This window comes from Pinus tabuliformis, chromosome 1_1, assembly GCF_031772625.1.
Source record: "Pinus tabuliformis cultivar Carrire ecotype Pingquan chromosome 1_1, CPIR1, whole genome shotgun sequence".
NCBI lineage: Eukaryota > Viridiplantae > Streptophyta > Pinopsida > Pinales > Pinaceae > Pinus > Pinus tabuliformis.
The window spans coordinates 127,009,366-127,037,279 of record NC_142297.1 but is presented as its reverse complement, the minus strand read 5'-3'; the positions used below and the strand labels follow the sequence as shown (position 1 = coordinate 127,037,279).

At 42.4% G+C, this 27,914-nt stretch overlaps 1 protein-coding gene across 3 annotated transcripts in view; it reads left to right on the top strand.

Annotated features, from left to right (window-relative positions):
* LOC149211970 (putative triglyceride lipase) overlaps positions 1–27,914 on the top strand; it is a 532,620-nt gene that overhangs the window by 320,607 nt on the left and 184,099 nt on the right. For all 3 annotated transcript variants that reach the window (XM_089391636.1, XM_089391634.1, XM_089391635.1), the window contains exon 13: positions 22,567–22,680. In XM_089391636.1, coding sequence (XP_089247762.1) covers positions 22,567–22,680 — 114 coding nt within the window. The remainder of the gene's footprint in view (positions 1–22,566; positions 22,681–27,914) is intronic.

The window sequence follows — 27,914 nt, the reverse complement described above, 5'->3', positions numbered from 1 at the left end:
CTGCCCAACATCCTCTGCACTGCTGCATCATGTACTACTACCCATGGCCCTGCCACTGCCACTGTTGCATCTGTACGACGGCTCCTTCTGCATCTGTGCTGCTGCCCATGGCCTTGCCACTGCCACTGCTGCATTTGCACTGCAACCCCTCTCATCATGCTGCATTGTGTTTCCTATAGCACTCCCACTGCTAATTGCTGCAATGCAACTCAGCGACTGAGAAGTAAGTAACTGATCTCCCAACTCTGACATCTCCGTCAGGCTAGAAACACTCATGATGCTAAAGCTCCCTCTGTCACTGACAAGTGCTCCCTCTCTGACCTCTGCGTTGTTGCCACAACTCTGTGCATCTCACACTGCTGCCTCACGCTGTCCTGGGACTCCTGCATTATAGCTCCCTCTCTTGCTTTATCTGCATCCATTTCTTCCGACATCCACCAGCCCTGCTACTCCTCTTCGGGGCTCCCGTAGCAAGGTATAATCCAAGAGGTTAGGTACCTCGAGGATCTTGCCCCTCATTGCTTGTAGTTCGTCTGACTACAGCTCGATGTCTCCCCACTTTCGCTCAAGTGGCGTGTGAGCACTCATGGCATAATCATCATTTGTCTCCACTTCCTTCTCCACCCTTGTTGGCGCAGCCTTGGTCTCGGAAGGCTCTCCTTTGCTCTTCTTCCTCAGACACTGGCTCGCATAGTGACCCAGTTCCCTACAATTGAAGCATTTGACCTTGGAGAGGTCCTTCTTCTTCCGTTTCTCCTGCGTTCCCTCAGATGATAGAGTAACATCCTCTTCTTCCTCCTTCTTGATTCTGATCCGCTTGCCGCTGCTTCCCACCTTGCTTAGCCTTCTGATCTCTTCTTGGTGAAGAGCCGCCCACATTTCCTCCCAATCTGGAAGAGTCGCCCTACCCAGTATGCTCTGGACAAACACCTCCCAGTCTTCAGAGACTGCATTCAGGGTTGTTCTCACCATCATTTCTTGATCGGACATGTCCCCTATGGAAGTCAGTTGATCCAGGATCTCCTTCAATCGACCAAGGAAGGTGTCGATCTGTTCTGCCTTCTGCATTTGGTATGACCGCAGCTGATTTTCTAGTAGCATCTTCCTCTGCACGAAAGTATGCTGATACAATTTCTTTAGGGCCTCCCACATCTCATTTGTCATGTCCTTTTCGGCAATACGTGGTACTACATGGTCCTTGATCTGGTCAAGGATGATGCTCTTAGCCCTCACCATTGCCTCTTCGTACTTGTTGTTCTCAGCTGGGCCAACTGGGATCGATATCGTCTTCAAGGCGAAGTGCTTGACACGATTCCTGTCTAGAACAGACAAGATTCTGGCCTTCCAAACTACGAAGTTTGAGGCTCCGTCTAGTCTGTCCTGTTCTCTTACCTCGTTCATTGCCATCTCGCTGCTCCTCTACTTGCCTTCTGGAAGTTCTCAATGTGACTCCCTCTGAGCCTTAATTTCGATCTTGGAAACCCCTCTGCCAATGTCGAGATGCCCCCACTCCGATCCTTAGTGCAGTTGCACCACTGATCCAGATTTCTTGGCTAGAAATCCTTGGCAACAACTCTCTCCTTGGTCTTGCCCTGTTAGGTACTGTTTTGACTAGAGTACCCCACCAGCGTCACTTTGCAACTTACCCACAGCCTCCTAAGCTCCAACAAACAGAAAGTTAGAGCTTCTAGGCTCTGTGCAATCCCGCCACCAGCAAAATCCTCACCTCCTGGCCACAGGTGTCAATCCTTCCTCACTGAGAAAGATGATCGGGCACTGCGTAGGTCAAGTTTGCTCCCCTCTGCCACTGCGCTGATCCTCTTCCCGTCTCAAACTTGATGACGCAGGCACTGCATCACCCCTTCCTTGTTACTTCTCTGCTAGGAACAACTTTTGTCACTCGGGACAATTGTTTTCTGCTTTTGCTGCTTTGCTCGGCTGATGTCCTCAGTGCTCCTGTGATCTGCAACCACGCTTCAATACCATCTTGAAATTTCTAAGTCTAACTGTTAGAAACCCTTCATGTACTTCTTTGATTAATTAACAAGTTATTTACCATGTAAACACTGAAAATAAATACAAGTACATGCTCAACACATTACAGATCATCAACTTAAGGAAACAAAACAAGCACACAAGTGACATCGTTGTTTTTAGACGAATGTCCTCAGAAAATCCCAATGCGGGAAAACCGGTGCAACTATTTGAGAATTTTAATTATTAAGCAGTTTCAAAATACAATCTGGGTACCAAAACCATCTCACCCAACAGAGAATAATCTCAGCAGTAGTACCTCTCAGTGGGAGACAGATGTTCTGATTAAAACCCTGGATAAACACTCTGACAACTCCTAGCTCCAATCTACCCCACGAAAACCCCAACGTCAGCCTCTACGGATTGCGTCAGCCCTTTCTGGCCAAGCGTCTGCCCAGCGTCACCCTAGCTCTCCCTGTGTCTTCATCTAGAGGCACTGCATCAGCCCTTAGAGCCTTTGCGTCACCCACATTGGCTCTCTGAGGCACTGTGCAGCTCTTGGCTGCCTCTGCGTGAGCCCTGGCTAGCTCTACGTGAACCTCTAGTTGGCTTTGCATCCCTCTCTCTCGGCTTCTGTGTTGATCCTCTTGGTACTATCTCTGCCTCTCTGCTTCTGTATTCATTGCCCCTCAGTTGCAACTCTGATCACTCTTTCGACTTCTTTGGCAAGCCCTGCCCCAGAAAATCGAAATCTTGATCAACTGGGTGTTTTCTCCAAGTGATCCGCAAGCCTCCTCTTATACTTTCTCATTGACAATTCAATGACAGAGATTAAGTCCCTAATCAACGGCTAAGATTAACTCTGGCTTGATCCATGACTTTTGGACCCTTCTAACATAGTTTTATATTAATGCACATTAATATTTTATTTTCCCTAAGTTTAGACTTAGGGACTCCATTAAAATATTAATTATTTTAGTATCTCCCAAACTGTTTAGAATCTGCCCAAACCATTTCTAGGTATTGGAGGTCTCATGTGCTTTAGTCTCTCCACCAATTTTCATGGCTAGAGCACATTTGATGCTACCCCAAATCAACACTGTCAAGTGTTTGTGGATGATGATGTTGTGAATTGGAGAATGCGGAAGTGGGGGAACAACGAAACACAGATATGAATAGAGTGTTGGGAGCGATGAATTGACAACGAAATAATAACAGTGAGGAGCGAGGGACGCAAAACAAAGATTGTGGAGGGATAATGAATGGATCGTGCTGTGATTTGTAGGTGACCAAGAGGCTCTAATAACACTATAGGGAGAAAAATTGGCGCAAGAATTTTATTATGTGTATTCTTGTATATGTAAGTATAAGTAAGTAATTTTTATTGATAAAATATAAAATGGTGAGTTACATTTCTTCGGATGGTGTGCCTAAATATGCCTTGACTGGTCATGAGGGTTTGATTGGTGATGCCTATTGACCTTTGATTACATAACTAATTTCTATTATTAATTAATTAATTATTATATTATTTTTTTATGAATTATTTGTTCATAACAAACCCTCTTAAGGAGTACATAAATAGGGCGTGCAACATAGTTTGGCCATTTGTACCCATTGTAGGGAGAGGCAGGGTTTTCTTGGTGGATGTTGTCGATTGACCAAACAGAGCAACATCATGGACCAACATCAGCATTGCAGACTTTTTCCTTACATCGGTGTCCATGTCTTAGATTGGCGAGAGATCATGAGTTGGTATCTTATTGATGGAGTATCATTCTTAGTTAGGGGCACAATACAACAACAGTCCTTAGATGAGAGGGTTACTGCATGTTTCAATGCGCAGTGGCGTGTGGACCAACAATTCATCAGTATTCTACTAGCACTAGCCTAGCATTAACAGAGTGGGGTTGACCTCGACCTATGCCAGAGGTTGGATTGGAGAGAGGCGATGAGCTGGTATTCTTTTGGTGGAGCAACATCTACGATCAGAGATAAAGCACAACTCAAGCCATGGGGGACAAACGAGGATGATTGGTTATGGTGGTTTTGGGATCCATGTGGATCCATGGATGGCGGATTGAGTCAACAGTTTGTTTGGGATTCAGGCATTGAGGGATCCATTCATGTTTGGATTACATGGAGGCATGATGTGGTCCAATGGTTCATATGGGATCCTAGTATCAGTTTGTAGATATCTCTACAATGGACAGGTATGGATTGCTTGAGGGAAAACAATCTTGGGGTGGGAAGATTTCTCATTTCCACATTTTTATTTTCCTCTATAGTACAATCAAGATGGGTTTCCAGGGTATGTGATGGCCAGGCTGCAAGAGCAAGGTAACATCATCAGGGGTTATGGAGGAGTTTTGAGGAGTTTTTATGGCATATTTTATCACCTGCACAACTTGTCTTTCGTTTAGTTATATTTCGACAAATTTCAAAAAACGGGGTTATTAGTGGGCCTGACTTAATTAATTATGCTCGAGGTGACATTCCATGAGGATCATTTGATGGAACACCTCAGTGTAATAACTCATTGGAACCAGAACGAGATCTATCGGATGGGATGATGAGAAGTGGTTTCCAGTGGTCGGAGGGAGTATGGTGGGAGATTTACCATTTTCCCTGAATAAAAATGACTTTAATTAAGGGAAAAATAATTAATCGGAGGAGAAAAGGCCAAAAGTGACTTAAGTGAAATAAAAATTTAAAAAAAGTCACCTAAGATAAAGTCAATGGAGGAGCTTTTAGAATAATAATAAAATCATAAAATAAGATGCTTCTAGAGGCTTGGAGATCTATCCATCAAATCTATAAAAGAGGAGGAGATCATTTGGGGACATCTTTGAGTTGGGTATTTTTCTTGTGGAGAGATTTGGAGAACCTGGAGTTCCTAGCTTCAACAGTAGCTCGAGGATGGAAACCCTTAGGTGATTTAGCGAGAGTGGATGAGTACCCATCTCTCCGGTTGGTGAATTCATTCTGAATATACAGGTGATTTCAACAGATTAGTATTTTGGAGGCCCGCTGCAACATTTCTGTTGATTTTTTTAGGGCTTCATTTAACCATATTTCTTGATCCTTCTGTTGAGTTGGGGTAGCATCGGATGTGCTCTAAGCCTCAAATTTTGCAGGGAGTCTTGGGCATAGGCATTCCAAAGAACCCAGAAAGTGTTTTGGGAAATTCCACCCAGAAGTGATTTTATTAAAATAATTAATATTTTTAATGGGGTTCCCAAGTATAAACTTAGGAAAACTAAAATATTAATGGGTATTAATCTAATCATGGGTGAAACTTCTAGAAAAAGCCACGGATCAAGCCAAAACGATCTCAGCCTTTGATTATGTTTTAATATAGGCCTTTGGTTGTCCAACATGAAGATATAAGAAGGGGCTTGAGCCTCATTTGGAAAATACACTGAGAGATCAAGGAAATCAATTTTCTGAAGTGATAAGTTCTCAGGAGGAAAATCGATTGAGGAGATTTCTTGCAGTCGAGGGGTAGTGAGAATCCGGAAGGAGGAATTTCTGGGGAGTACGAGGCAGGGGGAGAATAGAAAGACGTCCAAAGGAAGGTTGACACTGGCCCATATAGTGCTGACGCAGAGGCAGTGCAGTCCTTGAGGGGAAGTTGAGTTTCCTGCTAAGGGAAGTTGAGTTTTAATTGTTGGAAGCCGGGTGTGAGTCCGGGGGGTAGAAGTTCGATTTTCTCAGCAACAGAGGATCCGGAAGAGAGGCAACATAATACCTCGCAAGGGTGACGCAGAAACTGCTGGGAGTGACGCAGTTCAGCGCAAAGGCCACACAGAGGGTGACGCAGAGCCTCCAGTTCAGTAGGACCAGTCACTGATTCTCCCAGTGACAGGGTGATATCATTTCACCAGTCTTTTGTTCAGTATTCTCTCTGTATCAGATTGCTAGTTGAGCATCCAAGAATTGTACTCAGATTTTCTCCTGCATAATAATAAAACCCTCAGAGCCGCTGCATCATCTTTTCTGCATTGGGTTTTTGCGGGGACTATTGTCCAAAAATAACAGTATCTTATGTGTTTCTATTTTCCTTGCGCAATTTCTATGTTTTAGAACCATATTTAATTTGGTGTAGGCTCCTTCAGTAATTTACTTTAATATTTCAAGAAGAAATCTGAAATAAGTTTGTAATGTAATATACAATCTAGGTGAAGTAGATTCAGCTGGTTGTAGTAGGATTCTTGAGATTGTTAGATCTAGGAATTTCCACATGGTATCAGAGTTGTTAATGTGAAACAGGAAGAGCAGATCTAGCATTAAAGCAAAGGCCAACTAGTTGTAGCAAGCAGTAGTTCGAATCTCCTGAAGGATTGCGTAGTTCTAGCCAGGAGGGCTATATTTTCATGGGTGTCTCTCTTTGAGTGAGTCGATAGAGAGGAAAGACTGCCAGATCGAGAATTTGTCGAGGCAGAGGGAGCTATGCAGAGCTAGAGAGACGCAGTTTCTGCAAGCTGATTGCTAGGCAGAAAGGCCATCAGAAGGAAGAAGAAGATTGCATAGTGAGGGAATAGTTCCTCAGTGATTTCTTGTCCAGGAAATCAATATTTCTCATTTGTTGAGTAGTAGAGGAGCAGCAACTTACCAGCTCCATCAGGGAGTGCGTAAGTTAGACTAGGAGCTATGCAATAGGGAGAGAGGGAGTTGTTCGACATTTTTCGGAAGATATGGCAACCAGTGGCTTGAGGGATCAGGATAGGTTGGACAGGGCTTCCAACTATGCCATTTGGAAGGCTAGGACGACTTTCCTTCTAGATGAGCATGCCCTCAAGATGTATGTTGATAATGTGGTAGTTGTCCCGACGAATGCAGATTCGCTGAAGATGACTAAGGCGAAGAGGATGATCCTGGATGGAGTCAAGGATCACGTGGTGTGCCATGTTGCTAGCAAAGGGATTGGTAAGGTCATGTGGGATGCCTTGGCCACACTGTATCAGGGATCTTCCGAGCAACGAAAGATGTACATAGAGCAGAAGTTGAGATCTGCTTAGATGCAGAAGGGAGAACGTGTGGATCCGTTGCTCACGAAACTGAAGGAGACCGGTGATGAGCTATAAGTTGCAAGACATACACCTCAGGATTCAGAGTTAGTGAGACTAGCTCTAAATTTTGTCTCGGATGGGTGGAAAATATTTGTCCAGAGTAACCTGGGCAGAGCAGCATTGCCAAATTCGGACGAGATGTGGGCAGCTCTGAAACAAGAAGAGCTGAGGAGAGACTGCTCAAGGTCAAACTTGACGGGAGCAACAACAACAGTGGGTCGAAGCCCAAAGTAGAGGAGGAGGATAACACAACCCTTGCATCGAAGGGTCAACAGAGACGAAAGAAGGACGTCTCCAAGGTGAAATGTTTTAGATGTGGCGAGATGGGCCACTATGCATCCCAGTGTCCTCTGAAGAAAAAGGACAAGGATGAGAAGCATGATTCTAAGGTTGCAGTCACAAAGATCGAATAGGAGGAGGAGTTTGCCACGACAGCCAAGATACCTCTAGGAGGGAGGTGGGCTGATATAGAACTGTAGTTTGACAAAGCTACAGATGGGTTGGATCCTTGAGGAGCCCACCTCTTGGATCATCACCTTGCTATGGGAACCCATGATCAGTAGTACTGGGATGGTGGAGTTTCAGTTGGTGCCATGGAGTGTTGATTCGACAGATGCAGTGGTTAGTAGCACGAGAATGTGAACAACGCAGAGTGGAGAAGGAGCAGTGCAAGGAGGCACAATGAAGAGCTTCAACAATGCAATAGCTTCAGAGCAGAGCGTGGGACTAGCAGCAATCAGGATTTCAGCACGAAGGTGTATCCACTCGATACTTGTCTAGTTTGGGTGTTTTTAGTTGCTTCTCTCAGCAATCGAGTTGTAGTACGGATGTAGTGTTAGCTGTGGCAGTGTTGGCGACATAGAAGATGCAGCGTTTGAGAGGGAGTTGTAGTATAGATGTAGCATTGGCAGTGGCAGTGTCAAAGGCAGCAGTACAGTAGCAGCAACAGTGCAGTGGTTGGTGGACAACAGGTTAGACATCAGTAGCGCAGAGGACGATGCTTCAGATTTAGAGTAGTATGCAGTAGCGGTATATTGCTAGAGCACATTCCTCCCTAAGAGGGAGTGTTGATTTGTGGTAGCATTAGATGTGCTCAAAGCCTCAAATTTTGCAGGGGGGCTTGGGCACAAGTATTTCAAAGAACCCAGAAAGCGTTTTGGGAAATTCCACCCAGAAGTGATTTTATTAAAATAATTAATATTTTTAATGGGGTTCCTAAGTTTGCGTTTTGGGAAATTCCACCCAGAAGTGATTTTCTTAAAATAATTAATATTTTTAATGGGGTTCCAAGTCTAAACTTAGGAAAATTAAAATATTAATGGGTATTAATATAAACAGGGGCGAAACTTATAGAAAAAACTATGGATCAAGAGAAAACGATTTGAGCCTTTGATTATGTTTTAATCTAGGCCGTTGGTTGTCCAACAGGAAGATATAAGAAGGGGTTTGAGGGTCATTTGGAAAACACACTGAGAAATAAAGGAAATTTTATTTTTTAAAGTGACAAGTTCTCAAGAGGAAAATCGATTAAGGAGATTTCTTGTAGCAGAGGGGCAGTGAGAATCTGGAAGAAGGAATTTCCGGAGAGTACGAGGCAGAGGGAGAACAAAAGGACGTCCAGAGGAAGGTTGACGCTGGCCCACGTAGCGCTGATGAAGAGGCAACGCATTCCTTGAGGGGAAGTCGAGGTGTGAGTCTGTTGGAATTTCGAAGTCTATCCATTAGAAATTCTTCCTGTACTATCTAATTTATTTCTTCCTAGTTGTTTAGTTACTTAACAAGTTATTTACTATGTAAATACTGAAAATAACTACAAGTACAGTATCAACATATATAGATGATCAATTGAAAGAAACAAGCGCACAAGTGACACTGTTGCTTTTGGACTAATTTCCCTGGAAAAAACTAATGCGGGAAAGCCAGTGCAACTATTCAGAGAGTTTTATTATTATGCAGTTTTAGAATACAACCAGGGTGCTAGAAATGTCTCACCCAATAGAGAATGCCCTTGGCAGTAGTACCTCTCAGTTGCAGACAGATGTTCCAGCTAAATCACTGAATGAACGATCTCATAGCAACAATACAACCTTTTGCTGCTCTGTGTCACCCTGATAGGCACTGTGTCACCCTATCCAGCTCTCCAGCTCTAATCTGTCACATGAAATCTCCTAGCGCTGCCTCTAAGGTCTGCATCAGCCTCTCTGGTCCAACGTTAGCCTATCTGGCCCAACGTCAGCCTCTCAGGGCTCTGCGTTAGCCTCTCTGGGCTCTGCGTCAGCCTCTGGAGCCTTTGCGTCTCACACGCTGGCCCTCCTTAGGCTCTGCGCAGCTCCTGGTTGCCTCTGGATGCCTCTGCGTGGCCTCTAGCTGGCTTTGCGTCAATCCTCTCTTGGCTTCTGCGTTGATGCTCCCGGTACTAATTCTGCCTCTCTGCTATGTATTCACTTCCCCTCAGCTACAACTTTGATCACTCACTCAATTTCCTCAGCAAACCCTGCCGCATAAAATCGAGTTCTTGATCTCTCTTGGTGTATTTTCCAACTCTTCCTCAAGCCTCCTCTTATACTTTTCTCGTTGGTCCATCAATGGCCGAGATTAAATCTCTAATCAACGGCTAAGATTAGATTTGGCTTGATCCATGACTTTTGGACCATTTTAACCCAGTTTAATATTAATTCACATTAATATTTTATTTTTCCTAAGTTTAGACTTACGAACTCCATTAAAAATATTAATTATTTTAGTATCTCTCAAATTGGTTAGATTCTGCCCAAACCATTTCTGGGTCTTGGAGATCTGATGTGCTATAGCCTCCACCAATTTTCATGGCTAGATCACATCCAATGCTACCCCAAATCAACACTCCCTCTTAGCAAGGACTGTGCTCTAGTAATACTCATTGAGTATCACCCTGATCATCCAACATCGGTCCCTTTGCTGATGCTAGGCCTCCCATCCAACATTCTCTGCATTGCTGCATCATGTACTGCTACCCATGGCCCTGCCACTGCCACTGTTGCACCTGTACGACAGATCCCTGTGCATCGTGTTGCTACCCATGGCCCTGCCACTGCCACTGCTGCATCTACACTGCATCCCTTCTCATCATGCTGCATCGTGCTGCCCATAGCACTGCCACTGCTAACTACTGCACTGCAGCTTAGTTACTGAGAAGTAAGTAACTAATCCTCCCAATTCTAACATCTCTGTCAGGCTAGAAACACTCCTAATGCTGAAGCTCCCTTTGTCGTTGAGAAGTGCTCCCTCTACTAACCTATGCGTTGTTGCGACAACTCCATGCATCTCGCACTATTGCCTCACGCTGTCCCGGGAGTCCCGCACTGTAGCACCTCCTGTCGCTCCATTCGCATCCATATCTCTATCGACATCTGCCAGTCCTGCTACTCCTCTTCGGGGCTCCCATAGCAAGGTATAATCCAAGAGGTTGGGTACCTCGAGGATCCTGCCCCTCATCGCCCGTAGTCCGTCTAAGTACAGCTCGATGTCTCCCCACCTCTTCTCTCGAGGTGCATGAGCAGTCATGGCACAATCGCCATCAGTCTCCACTTCCTTCTACGCCTTAGTCGGCGTAGGCTTGGTCTCAGAAGCCTCTCCCTTGCTCTTCTTCCTAGGACACTGGTTCGCATAGTGACCCAGTTCCCCACAATGGAAGCACTTGACCTTGGAGAGGTCCTTCTTTTTTCTTTTTTCCTGCTTTCCCGCAGATGCGAGAGCACAAATTCTTCTTCTTCCTTCTTGATTCTGGCCCCTTTTCCGCTACTCCCCACCTTGGACACCTATCTGATCTCTTCTTGACGAAGAGCCGCCCACAGTTCCTCCCAATCTGGAAGGCTTGTTCTGCCCAGTATGCTTTGGACAAATACCTCCCAATCCTCTAATGTTGAAATTTGGTACCGGAGGACAGATGGTCCCTTAGGCTTTGATCTTTGGCCTAGGGAAAAGTGTCCAAAAGAATTTAATTTTTCTCCTAAAGTGACTTTATAATTTTATAAAGTTAAATCTAATTTAAAAGTGACTTTAAGTGATAAAGTTACTAAGTCTAATTTTACAGTGACTTTTATAAAGTCAATGAAAAATTAGAAAAGAAAAGTGACTTTGGAAATAAATGACTAAGTGGGTCTTTATTAAAGTGGGGTGAATTAAAAAATAAAAAGTGAGATTTAAATGAGCATTTAATCTCAACTTTAGATCTCAATCTATTTCAGCCATTGGATTTAGGGATCACCCAAAAGTCACTTGGGGTTAGATTAAAGGAGGAAAATGAGGAAAAGGTCATTTATTCTTTCATGAGCAGATTGAGAGAAGGAGAGCAAGAGAGCAAGGGAGATTTCTGGACAGTGAGCTGCGGAGTTTCTGCAGCAGAGTTTCAGCAGAGCGGAGTTTCAGCAGCGGCGGAGTTTCAGCAAGTCTGTACAGCGAAGTTTCAGCAGGGCGGAGTTTCAGCAAGGCTGAGTTTCAGCAAGTCTGTACAACGGAGTTTCAGCAGGGCGGAGTTTCAGCAAGGCGGATTAATATAATAATATTAATATTATTATATTATTAATTAATATATTAATATTAATATTAATATAATCGATTTAATTAATATTAATAATATATTAATAATGTAATTAATATAATTAATATTATTAATAATTTAATTAAATTATTTAGGAATTAATTTCTTATTAGAATTAATATTATTTATCAAAAAAAAAAAAAAATAATAATAATTTTAAACATATTAATATTATATATTAAAACAAAATAAAAATTTTAAAAAACATATTAATATTATATATATAATATTAACAAAACAAATTAATATATTAAAATTTTAAAAACAAATTAATATTAAATTATATAAAAAATAAAAATAAAAATTAATTAAAAATAATTAAAAATTATTAATTCAGCCGACAAGTTTGTTATTCCAAAATGTTTTATCCTCATCACTATTTATTATTCCTCCGCTGCTCTTCTGTCATCATCATTCTCTCATCCTGAAGATGGATCCCATTTGGGATTTGAAACGTTGGTTCAAAAATGATAAAACTGTGGATTCTCCGGTCAATGATTCAAAAGGCTGAGATAAGTTGTAAAATTTTGCTTGCTGATTTTTGCTGAATATTTCTCTTACTGTAAAAAAGGCATTTTCTAGAAATAAAGAAGAGCTCTCAAATTGGTTTTCCCCAAGAGTTGTAGGGGGTTTTTTCAGGGTCACATTGACCAAAAATCTCAATGTTTAAATGTGTTTTAATGGCTGTTTATTATTCCTGATTTTATTTTTGCAATTTTCAGCATTCTGTAAAATTTCCAGAATTTGTGTTTTCAGCAAATTTATTTTTTCCAGCTTGTTAAATGTATGGTTATGGGAAAGGGCATTTAACTATATGGGAGAAATAAGGAGAAACTGAAAACCGGGGTGGGAAATGAGAAATTTCTATATGGTATCAGAGCTTGAGTGCTGAAGGACAGTTTGGGACAGCAGAAGGAAAAATTACAGCTGCTGATTTTTCACTCAGAAAATTCCAGCAAGCTGATTTTTTCCATAAACAACAGTGTTATCTTTACTACAGCAGTGTTATTTTTCAGTTTTAGGACAACAGGATGTCATTGGGATTGAGGGTGGAGGATAGGCTGGATGGGCATACAAAGTACAACGTTTGGAAGGAGAGAATGCAGAGTATCTTTGAGGCGGCAGAAGTGTGGGATATCATGGTGCATACCACACAAAACCCTGTTGTTTTGCCTACTGATGCTACTCAGTTGACAGCTTATAATAAAAAGAACAACAAGGGTAAGAGGCTGATTCTAGATGGAATCAAAGACCATTGCATTCCCCATGTGAGAGGAAAGAGCAATGCCCATGAGATGTGGACAACATTGTCCAATCTCTACCAGAGTATCAATGAGAACCGGAAGATGGTCCTGAAGGAGAAGCTGAAGAACATTAAGATGGGTAATGATAGTGCAGCTGGATATCTCACAAAGATTACTAATGTGAGAGATGAGTTGGCAACGATTGGAGAGGCCATTCCACCCACTGAGTTGGTGCGAATTGCAGTGAATGGCCTCCCCCGTTCATGGTTGAACTTTGCTGATGGGGTTTGTGCACATGGACCCTTCCCACATGGGAGAGGTTTTGGGATGATTGCATTCAGACAAAGATCAGGAAAGGTCAGCTTGGGGCAGCCAAGCCAGTTGAGCAGGACGAGGATGTAGCACTGGTGGCAGGAGGCAAGAAAGGCAAAGGGAAGAAGCAGGCTTCCATAAGCAGTGGTGGGGGCAAAGGCAAAGGTAAAGGTAAACAGGGGAACACATAGAAGGACTATTCCAAGGCGAAGTGTTGGAATTGTCAAAAAATGGGACACTATGCAGTTGTGTGTCCGGAGAAGAAGAAGAAGAAGGGGAAGAACCAGGACGTGGCAGCTTCAACAAAGATTGAGGACTTTGCAGGTCGTTTTGACCGGGAGTTTGCGTTCACTACGTGTGAGTCCTCTAGTGCAGGATCACCTGCCACACAGGTTCAGAGGGAGCATGCTTTTCCCTCGATTAGCGGAGCATCTTCAGGTATCTGGTATGTGGACAGTGGGGCTTCACGTCACATGACAGGATTCTGTGAGTACTTCTCAGAACTTTCAGAGAGTGGCACTGATATAGAGGTAGTACTCGGTGATGACAGAGTTGTTAGAGCAGTCGGGGTGGGGACACTGACATTTCAGAGGGAGTCCAAACCTCCCTTGAAAGTGTAAGATGTTCTTTATGTGCCAGGGATGAGGAAGAACCTCATATGCATCTCAGCTTTGGAGGACAGAGGATATGAGGTACTGTTCAAGGGAGGATAGGTGTTGATGTATCCCAGGGGCACTCCAGCTGATTCAGCTAGAGTGATAGGTGTACGCCATGCAAAGGTGTACAAGTTTGCATTCCAGCCCCTTTTGGCATCGAGCAGTAGTATCGACAGCAGAGCTAGCAGTTCTGGGCTGTGTGAGATTTGGCACCGCAGGATGGGACATATGTATCATGGAGCCTTGAGGACATTGTGGGAGATCACTATAGGTGTGCCAGATTTTAGTACTGATCACTTTGATACTTGCAGAGGTTGTGCGATGGGCAAGTTTGCCAAATCCCCTTTTCCCAGCAATGACAGCAGAGCGACTGGGATACTTGATTTGATTCATTCTGATGTGAGCGGTCGGATGTCTCATGTTCCCTTGAGTGGATATGAGTACTATGTTTTATTCATTGATGATCACTCCAGGAGGATCTGGATTTATTTTTTGAAGACCAAGAGTGAGGTCTTCAAGCGGTTTCAGGAGTTCAGAGCTCTTGTGGAGACACAGATAGGTCGAAAGATCAAGTCCCTGAGGTCGGACAATGGAGGAGAGTACACCCTTGGAGAGTTTGTTGACTATTGTGCGGAGGCAGGCATTAGGAGGGAGTTCACTGTTCCTTACAACCCCCAGCAGAACGGGGTTGCAGAGAGGAAGAACAGATCCATCATAGGGGCTGCCAAAGCCATGTTACATGATCAGGGGTTGCCATTGTTCTTGTGTGCAGAGGCCTGCAACATAACTGTTTACTTGTAGAACAGGAGTCCGCATCGTGCCTTGGGGCACATGACTCCGGAGGAGGCTTTCTCTGGGAAGAAGCCTGATATTGGTCATCTTCATATCTTTGGATGAATTACATACTCCTATATACCCAAGGAGAAGAGGACCAAACTAGAGCCCACCGCAGAGAAGGGTATCTTTGTGGGCTATAATGAGACCTCAAAGGCCTTTCGGATTTACATTCCTGCACAGAGGAGATTTGTTGTCAGACAGGATGTGAAGTTCGAGGAGGACAGGGCCTTTAGGAGGTCACGAGAGTTAGAGTATCTGGATCAGCCAGACCCTCAGCAGTAGTTGAGTCAGTCGCAGGGATCCAATGGGTAGGGATCAGGAGGTACATCTATGAGGATGTCAGGTCCGTCAGTGAGCAGTGGCTCACCGAGCCAGAGGGGTGGTGCTCCGGGCAGCATGCAGAGTAGTTCACATAGCAGTTCACTAGGGAGTCCATTGATGGATAGTTCACATGGTACCTCAGCTTCTACAGGTTCAGGTGCAGGCAGGGGGACAGCAGACAAACAGTCAGGAGTTCAGGCTCCTGATGATGATGAGGAGGAGTTTCATTCTCCGGTGGAAGAAGTGCGCTCAGGGAAGAGGAAGCCCAAGTGGCTTCAGGACACCTTGAGAGATTCCTCATCTATTGCTGAGCCGAAGAGGCCGGTCAGAGAGAGTAGACCACCTGAGAGGTTTTGTAGCTATATGGCGATGGTTACTAGCATCCTTGACTTTGAGCCTTCTAGCTATGAGGAGGCAACTAGCCAGCAGGTCTGGAGAGAGGCCATGCAAGAGGAGTATTCTTCTATCATGAAGAATGATGTTTGGGAGGTGGTGCCGATGCCTGAGGGCAAATCCGTGGTTACTTCCAGATGGCTTTACAAGGTAAAGCATGCTGCAGATGGCAGCATTGAGAAATTCAAAGCAAGGTTTGTGGCTAGAGGGTTCTCCCAGGTAGAGGGAGTTGATTATGAGGAGACCTTCGCTTCCGTGGCTCAATATACTTCGATCCGCTCCACTATATTGATAGCAGTAGAGATGGGTTGGAAGATCCACCAGATGGATGTGAAGACTGCATTTCTCAATGGCTTCATATAGGAGGAGGTGTACATTGAGCAGCCACAGGGCTTTGAGGTGCATGGGAAGGAGTCCCATGTGTGCAGACTGAAGAAGGCCCTTTATGGCCTGAAGCAAGCTCCCAGAGCTTGGTACTCCAGGATAGATACATATTTGCAGGGGATGGGTTTCACAAAGAGTGAGGCAGATCTGAACCTTTATTTTATTGTGATTGGTGAGGAGCCTCTCATTCTGGTGCTGTATGTGGATGACTTGGTCATTACAGGTGTAGAGAGACTCATAGAGCACTGCAAGAGAGATCTTGCGACGGAGTTTGAGATGAAGGACATCGGCTTGATGCATTACTTTTTGGGCTTGGAGGTGTGGCAGGAGGAGGGGCATTTCTTCCTGGGGCAGGGGAAGTATATTGTGGACATCCTTAGCAGATTCCACATGGAGGATTGTAGACCCATGTCGACACCGATGATCACCAACTGGAAGAAGCTTCATGCTTCGGATTCCGAGTTGGTGGATCCCACATTGTACAGGCAGCTGATTGGTTCCTTGATGTATGTGGTCAACATTAGACCAGATATCTGTTTTGCAGTCAACACGATGAGTCAGTTTATGTGTGAGCCTAGGAAGGTTCACTGGGTGGCTGCAAAACACATTTTGCGGTACTTGCAGGGGACAGTGGATTATGGTTTGGACTACAGGCAGGGAGATGGAGATTGGCAGGATACACTGATTCTGATTGGGCAAGTTGTGCTTCTGATAGGAAGAGCACTTCAGGGTGCTGTTTTGGGTTGGGTTCAGCAGTAGTGTCATTGTTCAGCCGGAAGCAGCAGTCAGTGGCACTGAGTTCAGCGGAAGCAGAGTATATGGCAGCCAGTCTAGCTAGTTGTGAGGCTATCTGGCTTCGCAAGATGTTGTTTGGCTTATTTGGTCAGCCGTTGAGACCTTCAGTGATTTACTTTGATAATCAGAGTTGCATTAAACTCACGGAGAATCCAGTATTTCACGACAAGTCAAAGCATATCGGGATCAGATATCATTTCATCAGAGACTATGTTAAGAAGGGAGCTGTGAAGCTTGAGTATATTTCCACTGATGAGCAAGTTGCAGATATTCTTACCAAAGCCTTACCACGGGGCAAGCATGTCTACTTTAGAGACAAGATGGGTGTGGTGAGGAACACCTTCCTCGGTAAGAGGGAGTGTTGAACTTTGGTACCGGAGGACAGGTGGTTCCCTTAGGCTTTGATCTTTGGCCTAGGGAAAAGTGTCCAAAAGAATTTAATTTTTCTCCTAAAGTGGCTTTATAATTTTATAAAGTTAAATCTAATTTAAAAGTGACTTTAAGTGATAAAGTTACTAAGTCTAATTTTAAAGTGACTTTTATAAAGTCAATGAAAAATTAGAAAGGAAAAGTGACTTTGGAAATAAATGACTAAGTGGGTCTTTATTAAAGTGGGGTGAATTAAAAAATAAAAAGTGAGATTTAAATGAGCATTTAGTCTCAACCTTAGATCTCAATCTATTTCAGCCATTGGATTTAGGGATCACCCAAAAGTCACTTGGATCACCCAAAAGTCATTTGGGATTATATTAAAGGAGGAAAAGGTCATTCATTCTTTCATGAGCAGATTGAGAGAAGGAGAGCAAGAGAGCAAGGGAGATTTCTGGACAATGAGCTGCGGAGTTTCTGCAGCGGAGTTTCAGCAGAGCGTAGTTTCAGCAGAGTGGAGTTTCAGCAGCGGAGTTTCAGCAAGTCTGTACAACGAAGTTTCAGCAGGGCGGAGTTTCAGCAAGGCTGAGTTTCAGCAAGTCTGTACAGCGGAGTTTCAGCAAGGCGGAGTTTCAGCAAGGCGGAGTTTCAGCAAGACTGAGTTTCAGCAAGGCTGAGATAAGTTATAAAAGTTTGCTTGCTGATTTTTGCTGAATATTTCTCTTACTGTAAAAAAGGCATTTTCCAGAAATAAAGAAGAGCTCTCAAACTGGTTTTCCCCAAGAGTTGTAGGGGGTTTTTCCAGGGTCACATTAACCAAAAATCTCAGTGTTTAAATGTGTTTTAATGGCTGTTTATTACTGCTGATTTTATTTCTGCAATTTCCAGCATTCTGTAAAATTTCCAGAATTTGTGTTTTCAGCAAATTTATTTTTTCCAGCTTGTTAAATGTATGGTTATGGGAAAGGACATTTAACTATATGGGAGAAATAAGGAGAAACTGAAAACCGGGGTGTGAAATGAAAAATTTCTACATCTAAAATTGCGTTCAATGCGGTCCTCACCATCAGATCTTGATTCGGTGTGGCCCCTATGGAAGTTAGCTGATCACGAGTCTCCTTCAATCCACTGAGGAAGACATCTATCTGCTCTCCCTACTGCATCTAATATGACCGCAACTAATTTTCAAGTAACATCCTCCTCTACACAGAAGTATGCTGGTACAATTTCTTCAGGGCCTCTCACATCTCATTTGCCGTTTGCTTCTCAGCAATATGTGGCACCACATGATCTTTGACACCATCAAGGATGATGCACTTTGCCTTGGCCATTGCCTCCTTGTACTTATCATTTTCAGTTGGGTCAATCGGGATCGCTATCATTTTGAAGGAAAATTGTTTGATGCGATGCCTGTCTAGAATGGACAAGATCCTGGCCTTCTAGACTACGATGTTTGAAGCTCCGTCTAGTCTATCGTGATCTCTTAGCCCATTCACTCCCATTTCGCTGCTCCTCTTTCCACTCTTTCAAATCTCTCTACTTCCCGTCTGGAAGTTCTCAGTTTGATTCCTTCTGAGCCTCGATTTCCCTTTTGGAAATCCCTTTGCCAATGTCGAGATGCGCCACTTCGATCGTTTGTGCAGCTGCACCATTGATCTGGATTTCTTGGCTAGAAATCCTCGGCAGCAACTCCCTCCTCCTTGGTCTTGCCCTATTAGGTATTGTTCTGATCACAGTATCCCACCAGTTTCGCTCCGCAACTTACCCACAACCTCCTATGCCCCAACAATCTGAGAGGTTAGAGCCTCTGGGCTCTGCGCAATCTCGACACTGACACAATCTGCACCTCCTGGCCACAGTGTCTATCCTTCCTAATTGAGAAAGATGATCGGGCACTGCTGAGGTTAGGTTGCTCCTGTCTGCCTCAGCACTGATCCTCCTCTTGGCTCGAACTGATGACGCAGGTTCTCAACATCATTCCTTCCTTGTTGCTTTTTTCTAGGAACAACTTCTGTCACTCGGGACAGTTGTTTCCTTTGTTGTTGTTCTGCTCAGTTGATGCCTTCAGTTATCCTGTGATCTGCAACCACGCTCTGATACCATCTTGGAATTTCTAAGTCTAACCGTTAGAAATTCTTCCTGTACTATATGATTTATTTCTTCCTACTTGTTCATTTACTTAACAAGTTATTTACCATGTAAATATTGAAAATAAATACAAGTACAGTATCAACATATACAAATCTTCAACTAAAAGAAACAAGCACACAAGTGACACTGTTGTTTATGGACTAATGTTCCCGGAAAAATCCAATGCGTGAAAACCGGTGCAGCTATTCAGAGCGTTTTATTATTATGCAGTTTCATAATACAACCAGGGTGCCAGAAATGGCTCACCCAACAGAGAATGCCCTCGGCAGTAGTACCGCTTAGTCGGAGACAGATATTCCAGCTAAATCACTGAACAAACGATCCCACAACAACAATACAACTTTCTGCTGTTCTGCGTCACCCTGATAGGGAATGCGTCACCCTATCCAGCTCTCCAGCTCCAATTTGTCCCACGAAATCTCCCAGTGTTGCCTCTAGTGTCTGCCTCAGCCTCTCTAGCCTAGCGTCAACCTGTCTGGCCTAGTGTCAGCCTCTCAGGGCTCTGCGTTAGCCTCTCAAGCCTTTGCGTCTCACATGCTGGCCATCCTTAGGCTTTGCGCAACTCTTGGCTGCCTCTGCGTGGCCTCTAGCTGGCTCTGCATCAACCCTCTCCTAGCGTCTGCGTTGATGCTCCCGGTTCTAACTCTGTCTCTCTTCTATGTATTCACTGCCCCTCAGCTGCAAATTTGATCACTCAGTCAATTTCCTTAGCAAACCCTGCCCCAAAAGATCGAGTTCTTGATCTCTCTTGGTGTATTCTCCAACTGTCCCTCAAGCCTCCTCTTATATTTTTCTCATTGGTCCATCAACGACTGAGATTAAATCTTTAATAAACGGCTAAGATTAGATTTGGCTTGATCCATGACTTTTGGACCATTCTAACTTAGTTTTATATTAATTTACATTAGTATTTTATTTTTCCTAAGTTTAGACTTAGGAACTCCATTAAAAATATTAATTATTTTAATATCTCTCAAACTGGTTAGATTCTGCCCAAACCATTTCTGAGTCTTGGAGATCTCATGTGCTATAGCCTCTCCACCAATTTTCGTGGCTAGAGCACATCCAAATATACCCCAAATCAACAGAGTCCGGGAGGCAAAAGTTCGATTTTCTCAGCGAGCAGAGGATCCAGAAGAGAGGCAACGTAATACCCAACAAGGGTGACGCAGAAACTCCCGGGTGTGACGCAGTTTTGCGCAAAAGCTACGTAGAGCCTCCAGTTCAACAGGATCATTCACTAATTCTCTCAGTGACAGGGTGAGATCATTTCACCAGTGTTTTGTTCAACATTCTCTTTGTATCGGATTGCTAGTTGAGCATCCAAGAATTGTACTCAGATTTTCTCTTGCATAATAATAAAACCCTCAGAGTTGCTGCACCGATTTTTCCGCATTGCATTTTTCCGGGGACTATTGTCCAAAAATAACGGTGTCCTATGTGTTTCTATTTTCCTTGCCCAGTGTCTATGTTTCAAAATCATATTTAATTTGGTGTAGGCTGCTGCAATAATTTACTTCAATATTTCAGGAAGAAATCTGAAATAAGTTTGTAATGTAATATATAATCTTGGTGAAGTAGATTCAGCTGGTTGCTGTAGGATTCCTAAGATTGTTATATCTAGGAATTTCCACACCTTGTACCAGCGTATTTATATATTAATAAAATAAGGCTGAGTTCTTCTGCATGATTATCTTGTTTATTCTTCAGTTGCAGATTGTATTTTTGTTTTTCTGTGAAATTTGTGGTTCGATTTGTGCAAATTGTTTATGGAGTTAACGGCTTACAATTTCTGAAGTTATTTTCTAGAAAATTTTATATTTGGAACATTTCACCCTTGTTAAATTGATTCGTAGGAGGATAATTCTATTTTGATGCGATCTCCTTTTCAACAGTAGTCAACCTATTCATGATGGATTTTTGACCAATATTAACATCCTCAGGCAGCTTGCCAACATGTTTGACCAAGGACAAAACCAATTCCTCAATTTGAGTTGTTGACATTGATTTTGACTTGATCTCAACCTTAGCCCTAGGGATGTTGTACTTTTCAATATATGCATTATTTATGTTTTGTTCAACTTGAATAAGAGTTTCTTTAGCTTCAGCCAAGGTCTTGGGCTTTTCGTCTCTAAGAGCATATGTTAAGTGCCCACAGGATGATTTGATAAACCTTTTAAGGATAATAGCATCATTAGGTTTGAATCTATCAGGGATCTACCTAATATTGTTGTCAAATCTTTGGATGTATTCCTTAGCATTCTCTTTTTCAGTCTTAGCCATAGTCCCGGAAAAAGGGAGGCATGAGTGTAGAACTTGGTGACGATCCTACTTATCCTAGTGAACAAAAGGGAGGCATGAGTGTGGAACTTGATGATGATACTACTTATCCTATGAGAGAAGTTGGTTCTACTTCCTTCTAGACACCTTTGGGCTTTGTCAAAGGGAAGGATATGTCCATCAGGTGATGCAACCCACACTCCTCTTTGGTCTTCTCAAACAGTGCCTGGAACAGAGAATGATTGAAATGAGTGGCACAAAAAATAAAATCTTCCTCATTCTTTTCCAATATGCACTGTATGGTGTCCTTTGGTAACATCTGTGGTCAGAACACTACATGATCACTTGAACCTGGGCAACTAAGCTAATTAGTGTCCAATTTGCTAGGGAATGAGGTATATGTCTTCAAATTATGCTTTGCTATATTTTATATGCTACAAATAAGTGGATAGTCTAAGTGTATATATATCTGAAATGGGAGATTTTATGAAAGAAATTAAAACTTTCTAAATTTTGAAGCAAATAAAAGAAAATCAGATGAAAGCTTAAGCAAAGGCTGTTTTGGTGGCATATAGTGTTGCAATAACCATTTAGTGTATTCGAGATTAGCAGAAAGGTCCATTATGTTCATGGTTTCTCTTTCTTACTGTTATTCTGAGCTTGGCCAAATTTTTGAATCTGATTGGCATTTCTGATATTTACTTTCTAATTTTGGCAAAGGCTTCTCTTACCGGCTGAAAGATTAGACATCTTTTGTTACCTTCTGAAGTTCAAGATTAGATACTCTGAATCCCTTACACTTTATTCAGTCTGGATCAAAATGGAACACCATTTTAGCAGCACGATGGGTCTGGGAGAAGTGGCTCCGAGAGAAGTTTTTTTACTAGAATTTTGTGCCTAGATATTAGTTTGTATAGTATAGTTGAAAACATTTTTTATAGAGTCCTGAATCTTTTCTTGCTGCTGTAACCTTGATCAAACAGTTCCTTGATCACATTGAGTTTTGATTCTATGAACAGGTCCTACAGACCTGGTAGGTCACAATTGGCATTAAAAGTAAATATCAACATAAACAGATGCTGTACTTTCCTTTGTTAATTTCCTGCAATTGAGTAAAGTAATGTTTCTTGGAGTTCAAATTATCTTATTTTTATTTTAATTCCTTAAGCATTTAGACTGATATCCACTTGTGCTTGTAGGGAAGGTGAAGAAGGCAAGACATCCAAGTGGCATGTTTATGTGACTGGACATAGTTTAGGTGGTGCATTGGCAACTCTTCTTGCTCTTGAACTCTCATCGAGCCAAATGGCTAAGTCAGTATTTCTTTTCAGTTCTTTACAACAGTAAACATAGAATGCTCATTAGTTATTGATCAATTCAAAGTAGACTATGAGTATGCATTATATGGTATGGGGACCAGCTGCATTTATTGAATTGTTCTAATAATGTTTCCACTGTGAATTGGTTTTGGCTTTAATTTGAACAAATGATATTGGATAGCTGTTAATGTGCTTCAGAAGATAGTACATACTACATAGAGGGGAGTACATGATCCTGTATCCCTAAGCAGTTGAACAAAATGCCTCTGAATTAGCATCCAGTTATCATTACAAATTCTTGGTTGGAAATGTACAGGAACAAAACTATTCATGTTTGATATTCATAATAAGCGTGTGGAGATTCAAAGCTTGTACCGTATATAGGGTTCATAAGTTACAATGTGAAAAGATTGTCTCCCCAACATTACTATTATATCAATTCAAATAAGCAATAGTATTAAAGTGTAACAAAAATCAATTGAAAAAGCGAGATAATTGTTGTACATACTAGAAAGCATAGGAAATATAAGCCAGCTTTTTGATGATGAAAGCTTTTGGAATACTGGTGTAAGTTTAGTGAGGCGTTCAATGTTACAGGTGAACACTTCACCCATCTTCAGGGACATAAAGCTTTGAATGATTGTACGAAGAGTGCTAGTCAGTGTATAAATAGGGAAAGACAATGACCATTATGAAATGAATTTTAAAATATTATAATAACAATTTAGTAATAACTTAATAATAATTTTTTAATTTGGAAAGAAATGTGTTAGTTTTTGTAGCTTCAACAGGTGTTCTAGTTTCTATTGGTGTTTATGAGGCTAAGGAACACAGGAAGATAATTATCTCCAAGTCCTACAAAAAGTGGTTAATTAAGTCAGATTATAAGTCACCAGACACGGCGACACAGGACATGCAAGACACGCAAATTCGATTGTCCGACTCGGGGCACGTATACCACCTAAAACAGGACACGTTATATATATATATATATATATATATATTAAATAGATATTTCAATAATTTCATATTACAAAAATTCTCATTCATGATACAAATTCAGACATAGATCTAGATTCTACATTGTAAATTTGCAAGTTGTAACATTATGCATACATATTACAAATACAATTGTGACAGATTCATCAATGATCCAATAGGAGAAAGACAAGAAACTGCAGTTTTCTCATTAAGTAAAATCTTATGACATACTTCCACAAGGGATATTTACTTTTTTGAGCCCGCTGTCCTTCTAAATTTATTCTCCCCTCAACATTTGAAGTTGTTGTTGCAACCCCACTTCCAATAGACAAAACACTTGCAGACCTTGATGAAACTGATATAGGAGGGGCATCACCAATGGGGACATTCTTCCCCTTCTTTTGCCCCTTCTCTACTGCCCTTGATTGAGCCATGAATGTTGTAAAAAAATAAGGAAAAAAGGCACTAGCATGTAAAAAAAATGCACAGACAAACTGCTTTAGCAAAAATGGAAAAAAAATGGAAGCAAAATGCACTTACCGGTTGCTTGAATCACCTCCAAAGACTCCTAAACCCTTTGCTACTCATTCCCACACACCCACAACAAGAGAGACACAAGAATGAGGAGAAAGCAGCCCAAATCGGGCTTAAAAAGGCCTGCGACATGCTTTTCTAGAGGGACACGTGTCGTAAAATCGGGACATGCTCAAACACGTGAGTCCCACATGTTTGGACATGCTCGAGCCACGAATTGGACATGTGTCCCTCGAGAATCATGTCTGACACGTGGGATTCAGGACATGAAGGGGGGGAGGACGAATCTAGTTTCTTAGGTCAGATTAATTGAGACAAATCAATTTTTCTCTAATGACTTCTAGAAAAGTCATGAGAAGAGGTCAAGATAATCTTAGCCATCGATTAGAGTTAGATTGTGGATTTTGATTCATCAAGGAGAGATTATAAAAGCAAATCGATGGGGCACTTGGAGAACACATTTGAGACATAGAAATGATAGCAAGGGCGCAATGATAGCATGGAGAACACCAACAACAAGGTTTCAATAGAGATATTGAGGAGAGAATTTTCACCTATATTCTAGTATTCTGAGAAGAGAAAGGAGGCTGAATTATTTTGTAGAGAGAAAGCCGAATTAGGTAGTGCATGTAGCTAGTTCAGCCAGTGTGAGTTGTCGAAGGCTCGTTTTAGTTGCTAGTTGTTGGAAATATTGAGAGGGGTGAATCGACATTTCTTATCAATTAGTATATTTTTAATTTCACAAAGCATTAATTGTTATTAATATCAGATAAACATAAACATCATTAACAACATTCAACAATATATGACAAATAGAGATAGTATACACAAAGATTTTTCGGTGGAAACCCCTCTAGGACAAAAACCATTGAACGTTTCTTACTATTTGTCTATAAAATATTTACATCAAGTTTTCAACTGCAATTGAAAGAGGCTCCAACACCCTGATTTACAAGCTCCAACCTGTAGGACGCTCCTACACCTTGTTTACCAGCTGCAACCAGAAGGATGCTCCAATGCGCCCCAGATTTCAGGCTCCAACCTGACAGATGCTTTAACACCTTGTTTACCAGCTACAATTGGACAGACACTCCAACACCTTGTGCAGGCTCCAACCTGCCCTAGAACCACCCTATTGCCTTGAAGTGTTCTCAAGCTCCAACCTAAAATAGATTCCACTCTCTTGCCTTGCAACACCCTGCCATGCTGATCAACCGATAGACCACATTTCACAATTTTCAGACTATATCCACCTGTGCTCGAATACAAAATACACTGTAGTATACTCTCTGTCAATTAATTTTTCATGTGCTCAATCTGCTCATCGAAACCCTTGCTGTCAAAATCAGTGTAGTACTTCAACTTACACAATTGAAACCCTAGCTTCAAAACTGTAACCAATAGTGATTGTCGTATAGATATATGTTAATTTATGGTATGTTCTATGCTTAGTGCAGTTTACTTTGATTTCTTCTTATTAGCCACTGTTTAGCAATCACATAAACATAAAGTAAAATGCTGATAGAACATTAATAGATTGACAGAAAACAAGCCAAGACAAGAGACACAAGATGTGGCGGCTAGCCAGGGACAAACCCCAATGCGGGGAAACCCTTTGATCAATTCTTTTTTAATCTTCAATAGTTCAGTAGAGAGAAATAGTACAAATTCAGAAATCTATAATTTTATGAGAGCAACAGCAAACTCTAAAGCAACGGAGTCAAATTTAGTCAAATAGCCCCGGATTGACTTCTAGTCAACCTTGAAGAACTCGGTCTTCAACAACAAACTTTGGCAGCCCAAAACAGCCCTTGGTCAATGGTCAAAACAACAGTCAAAGATCAACAGTCTGCGGTCAACGCTTTTATCAATGTTGGTCAACACAACACCCAAATAGCATGCGCAGGTCAGCCCGTGGTCAACGCTTCTCAAAACAGTCCAACACTTGGTCAACACAGCCCTAGAAAAGTCAACACTGCGCTAAATAGAAATGTGTCCTTCTTCTTACACGTGTGAGAGAAGCTGCTCCTTCGTTGGCCCAATGAGATGAGGAGAGAGAAGATGAGTTGAGATGAGATGAGTGAATAGTGACTCAACCTCACTTGTACTTATATGATGTGCTGGGCATGTGTACCACACATTTAGCAGTTGGTTGACCTTGACAATTTGTCAAGTAAATACAAATAAATTCATATCTCCATAAATACTTGTTAGAATCCAATGATCGTTAGATCAATCCTACACCACCTCTGGATGAGATGAATCAAGGAAAAATATGAGCTGCCATAAATAAGATGACCCACATGGAGTTTGGCCCTAGTTGCCAATTTTAACACTCCCTCTCAACTAGGGAGAACTCCATCTGCTACTCTGTCTGACCGTCGGTACTATCTCTACCATCAAATGCACTGCTCGGCTCTGCTGAACTATGAAGAAGAAGAAATGATCAAGGATGTATCATACCATCCTCCACTAACTCGAAGTCAGTCTCAGAGTGTGTCATACCACTCTCACTGATCCTAGATCAGTATCATTGATCCCAGATCAGTGGAGGTCATCCTAGCATAGGGAGTACGGTAGATACAACGATGCGTCCATCGATAGTACTACTAATGGTCCCTAACCCCATTTCCCTACTCATTGATCAGATGAGAGGTACTTCCCATGAGTCCCGGACTTCACGGGTAGGATGCCTCGACAGGAGAACTAATCATCCTGTCCCAAAGTCGGCACGGGGTATCACAGGGGAAGGTTGAACCTTTCACCCTATACATAGCGCACCATTAGGGGAGGGTGAGTCACCCTGTGGTCGCATGTCGCTCCAAGAAGTACTCCAAGCCCCCCGGAGCTCCCAGAGCTCAATGTATGCATCATACACGACCCTCATAAGAGGGTCTCTCAACGATACCAAGTCGTTCTCAGAAAGTCAAGAATTTTGACCTTTCCCACGGGCTTCGTCAAAATGTCGACAACCTGCTCATCTGTATCGATATGTTGGAGACTTATTCCTCTCGCTGCACCATATCCCAGATATAGTGGTACCTGATATCGATATGTTTAGAGCGATCATGAAATATGGGATTCTTTGATAAACGAATCTCGCTCTGGTTGTCACACAGGATCATAGTAGTATCGAATATAAATCCAAATAGCTCACTGAAGAGCTTCTGCACCCAGACCGCCTCACAAGAGGCCATACTCGCAGCAATGTACTCTGCCTTAGCGGTGCTCAAAGCCACTGACTTCTGCTTTCTGCTCATCCAGGATATCGAGGCAAATCCTAAAGAGAAACAACACCTAAAAGTGCCCTTTCGGTCCAACACACTGCCTGCCCAATCAGCATCGGTATATCCATGTAATCTCATATCTCCGGCAGTGTATCTCAACCCATGAGTGATTGTGCCACGAAGGTATCTCAATAGATTCTTGGCACCAATCCAATGTGTGTGGTGAGGCTCAACCATATGTTGACTCAACATGTTGACTGCAAAACATATATCCGGACGGGAGTTCACCAAGAACATCAATGCTCCGATGAGTTGATGATACTCGGTAGCATTTTGTAAAACAGGTCCGGCAGCACTACCGCTTAACTTCTTGAAGTCAAGCTCCATCGGGGTAGTCATGGGCTTGCAGTCCACCATACCAAATCTCTCTAATATCTTCACCACATATTTTCCTTGAGATAGGAAAATCTCCCCTGGCTTTTGCCA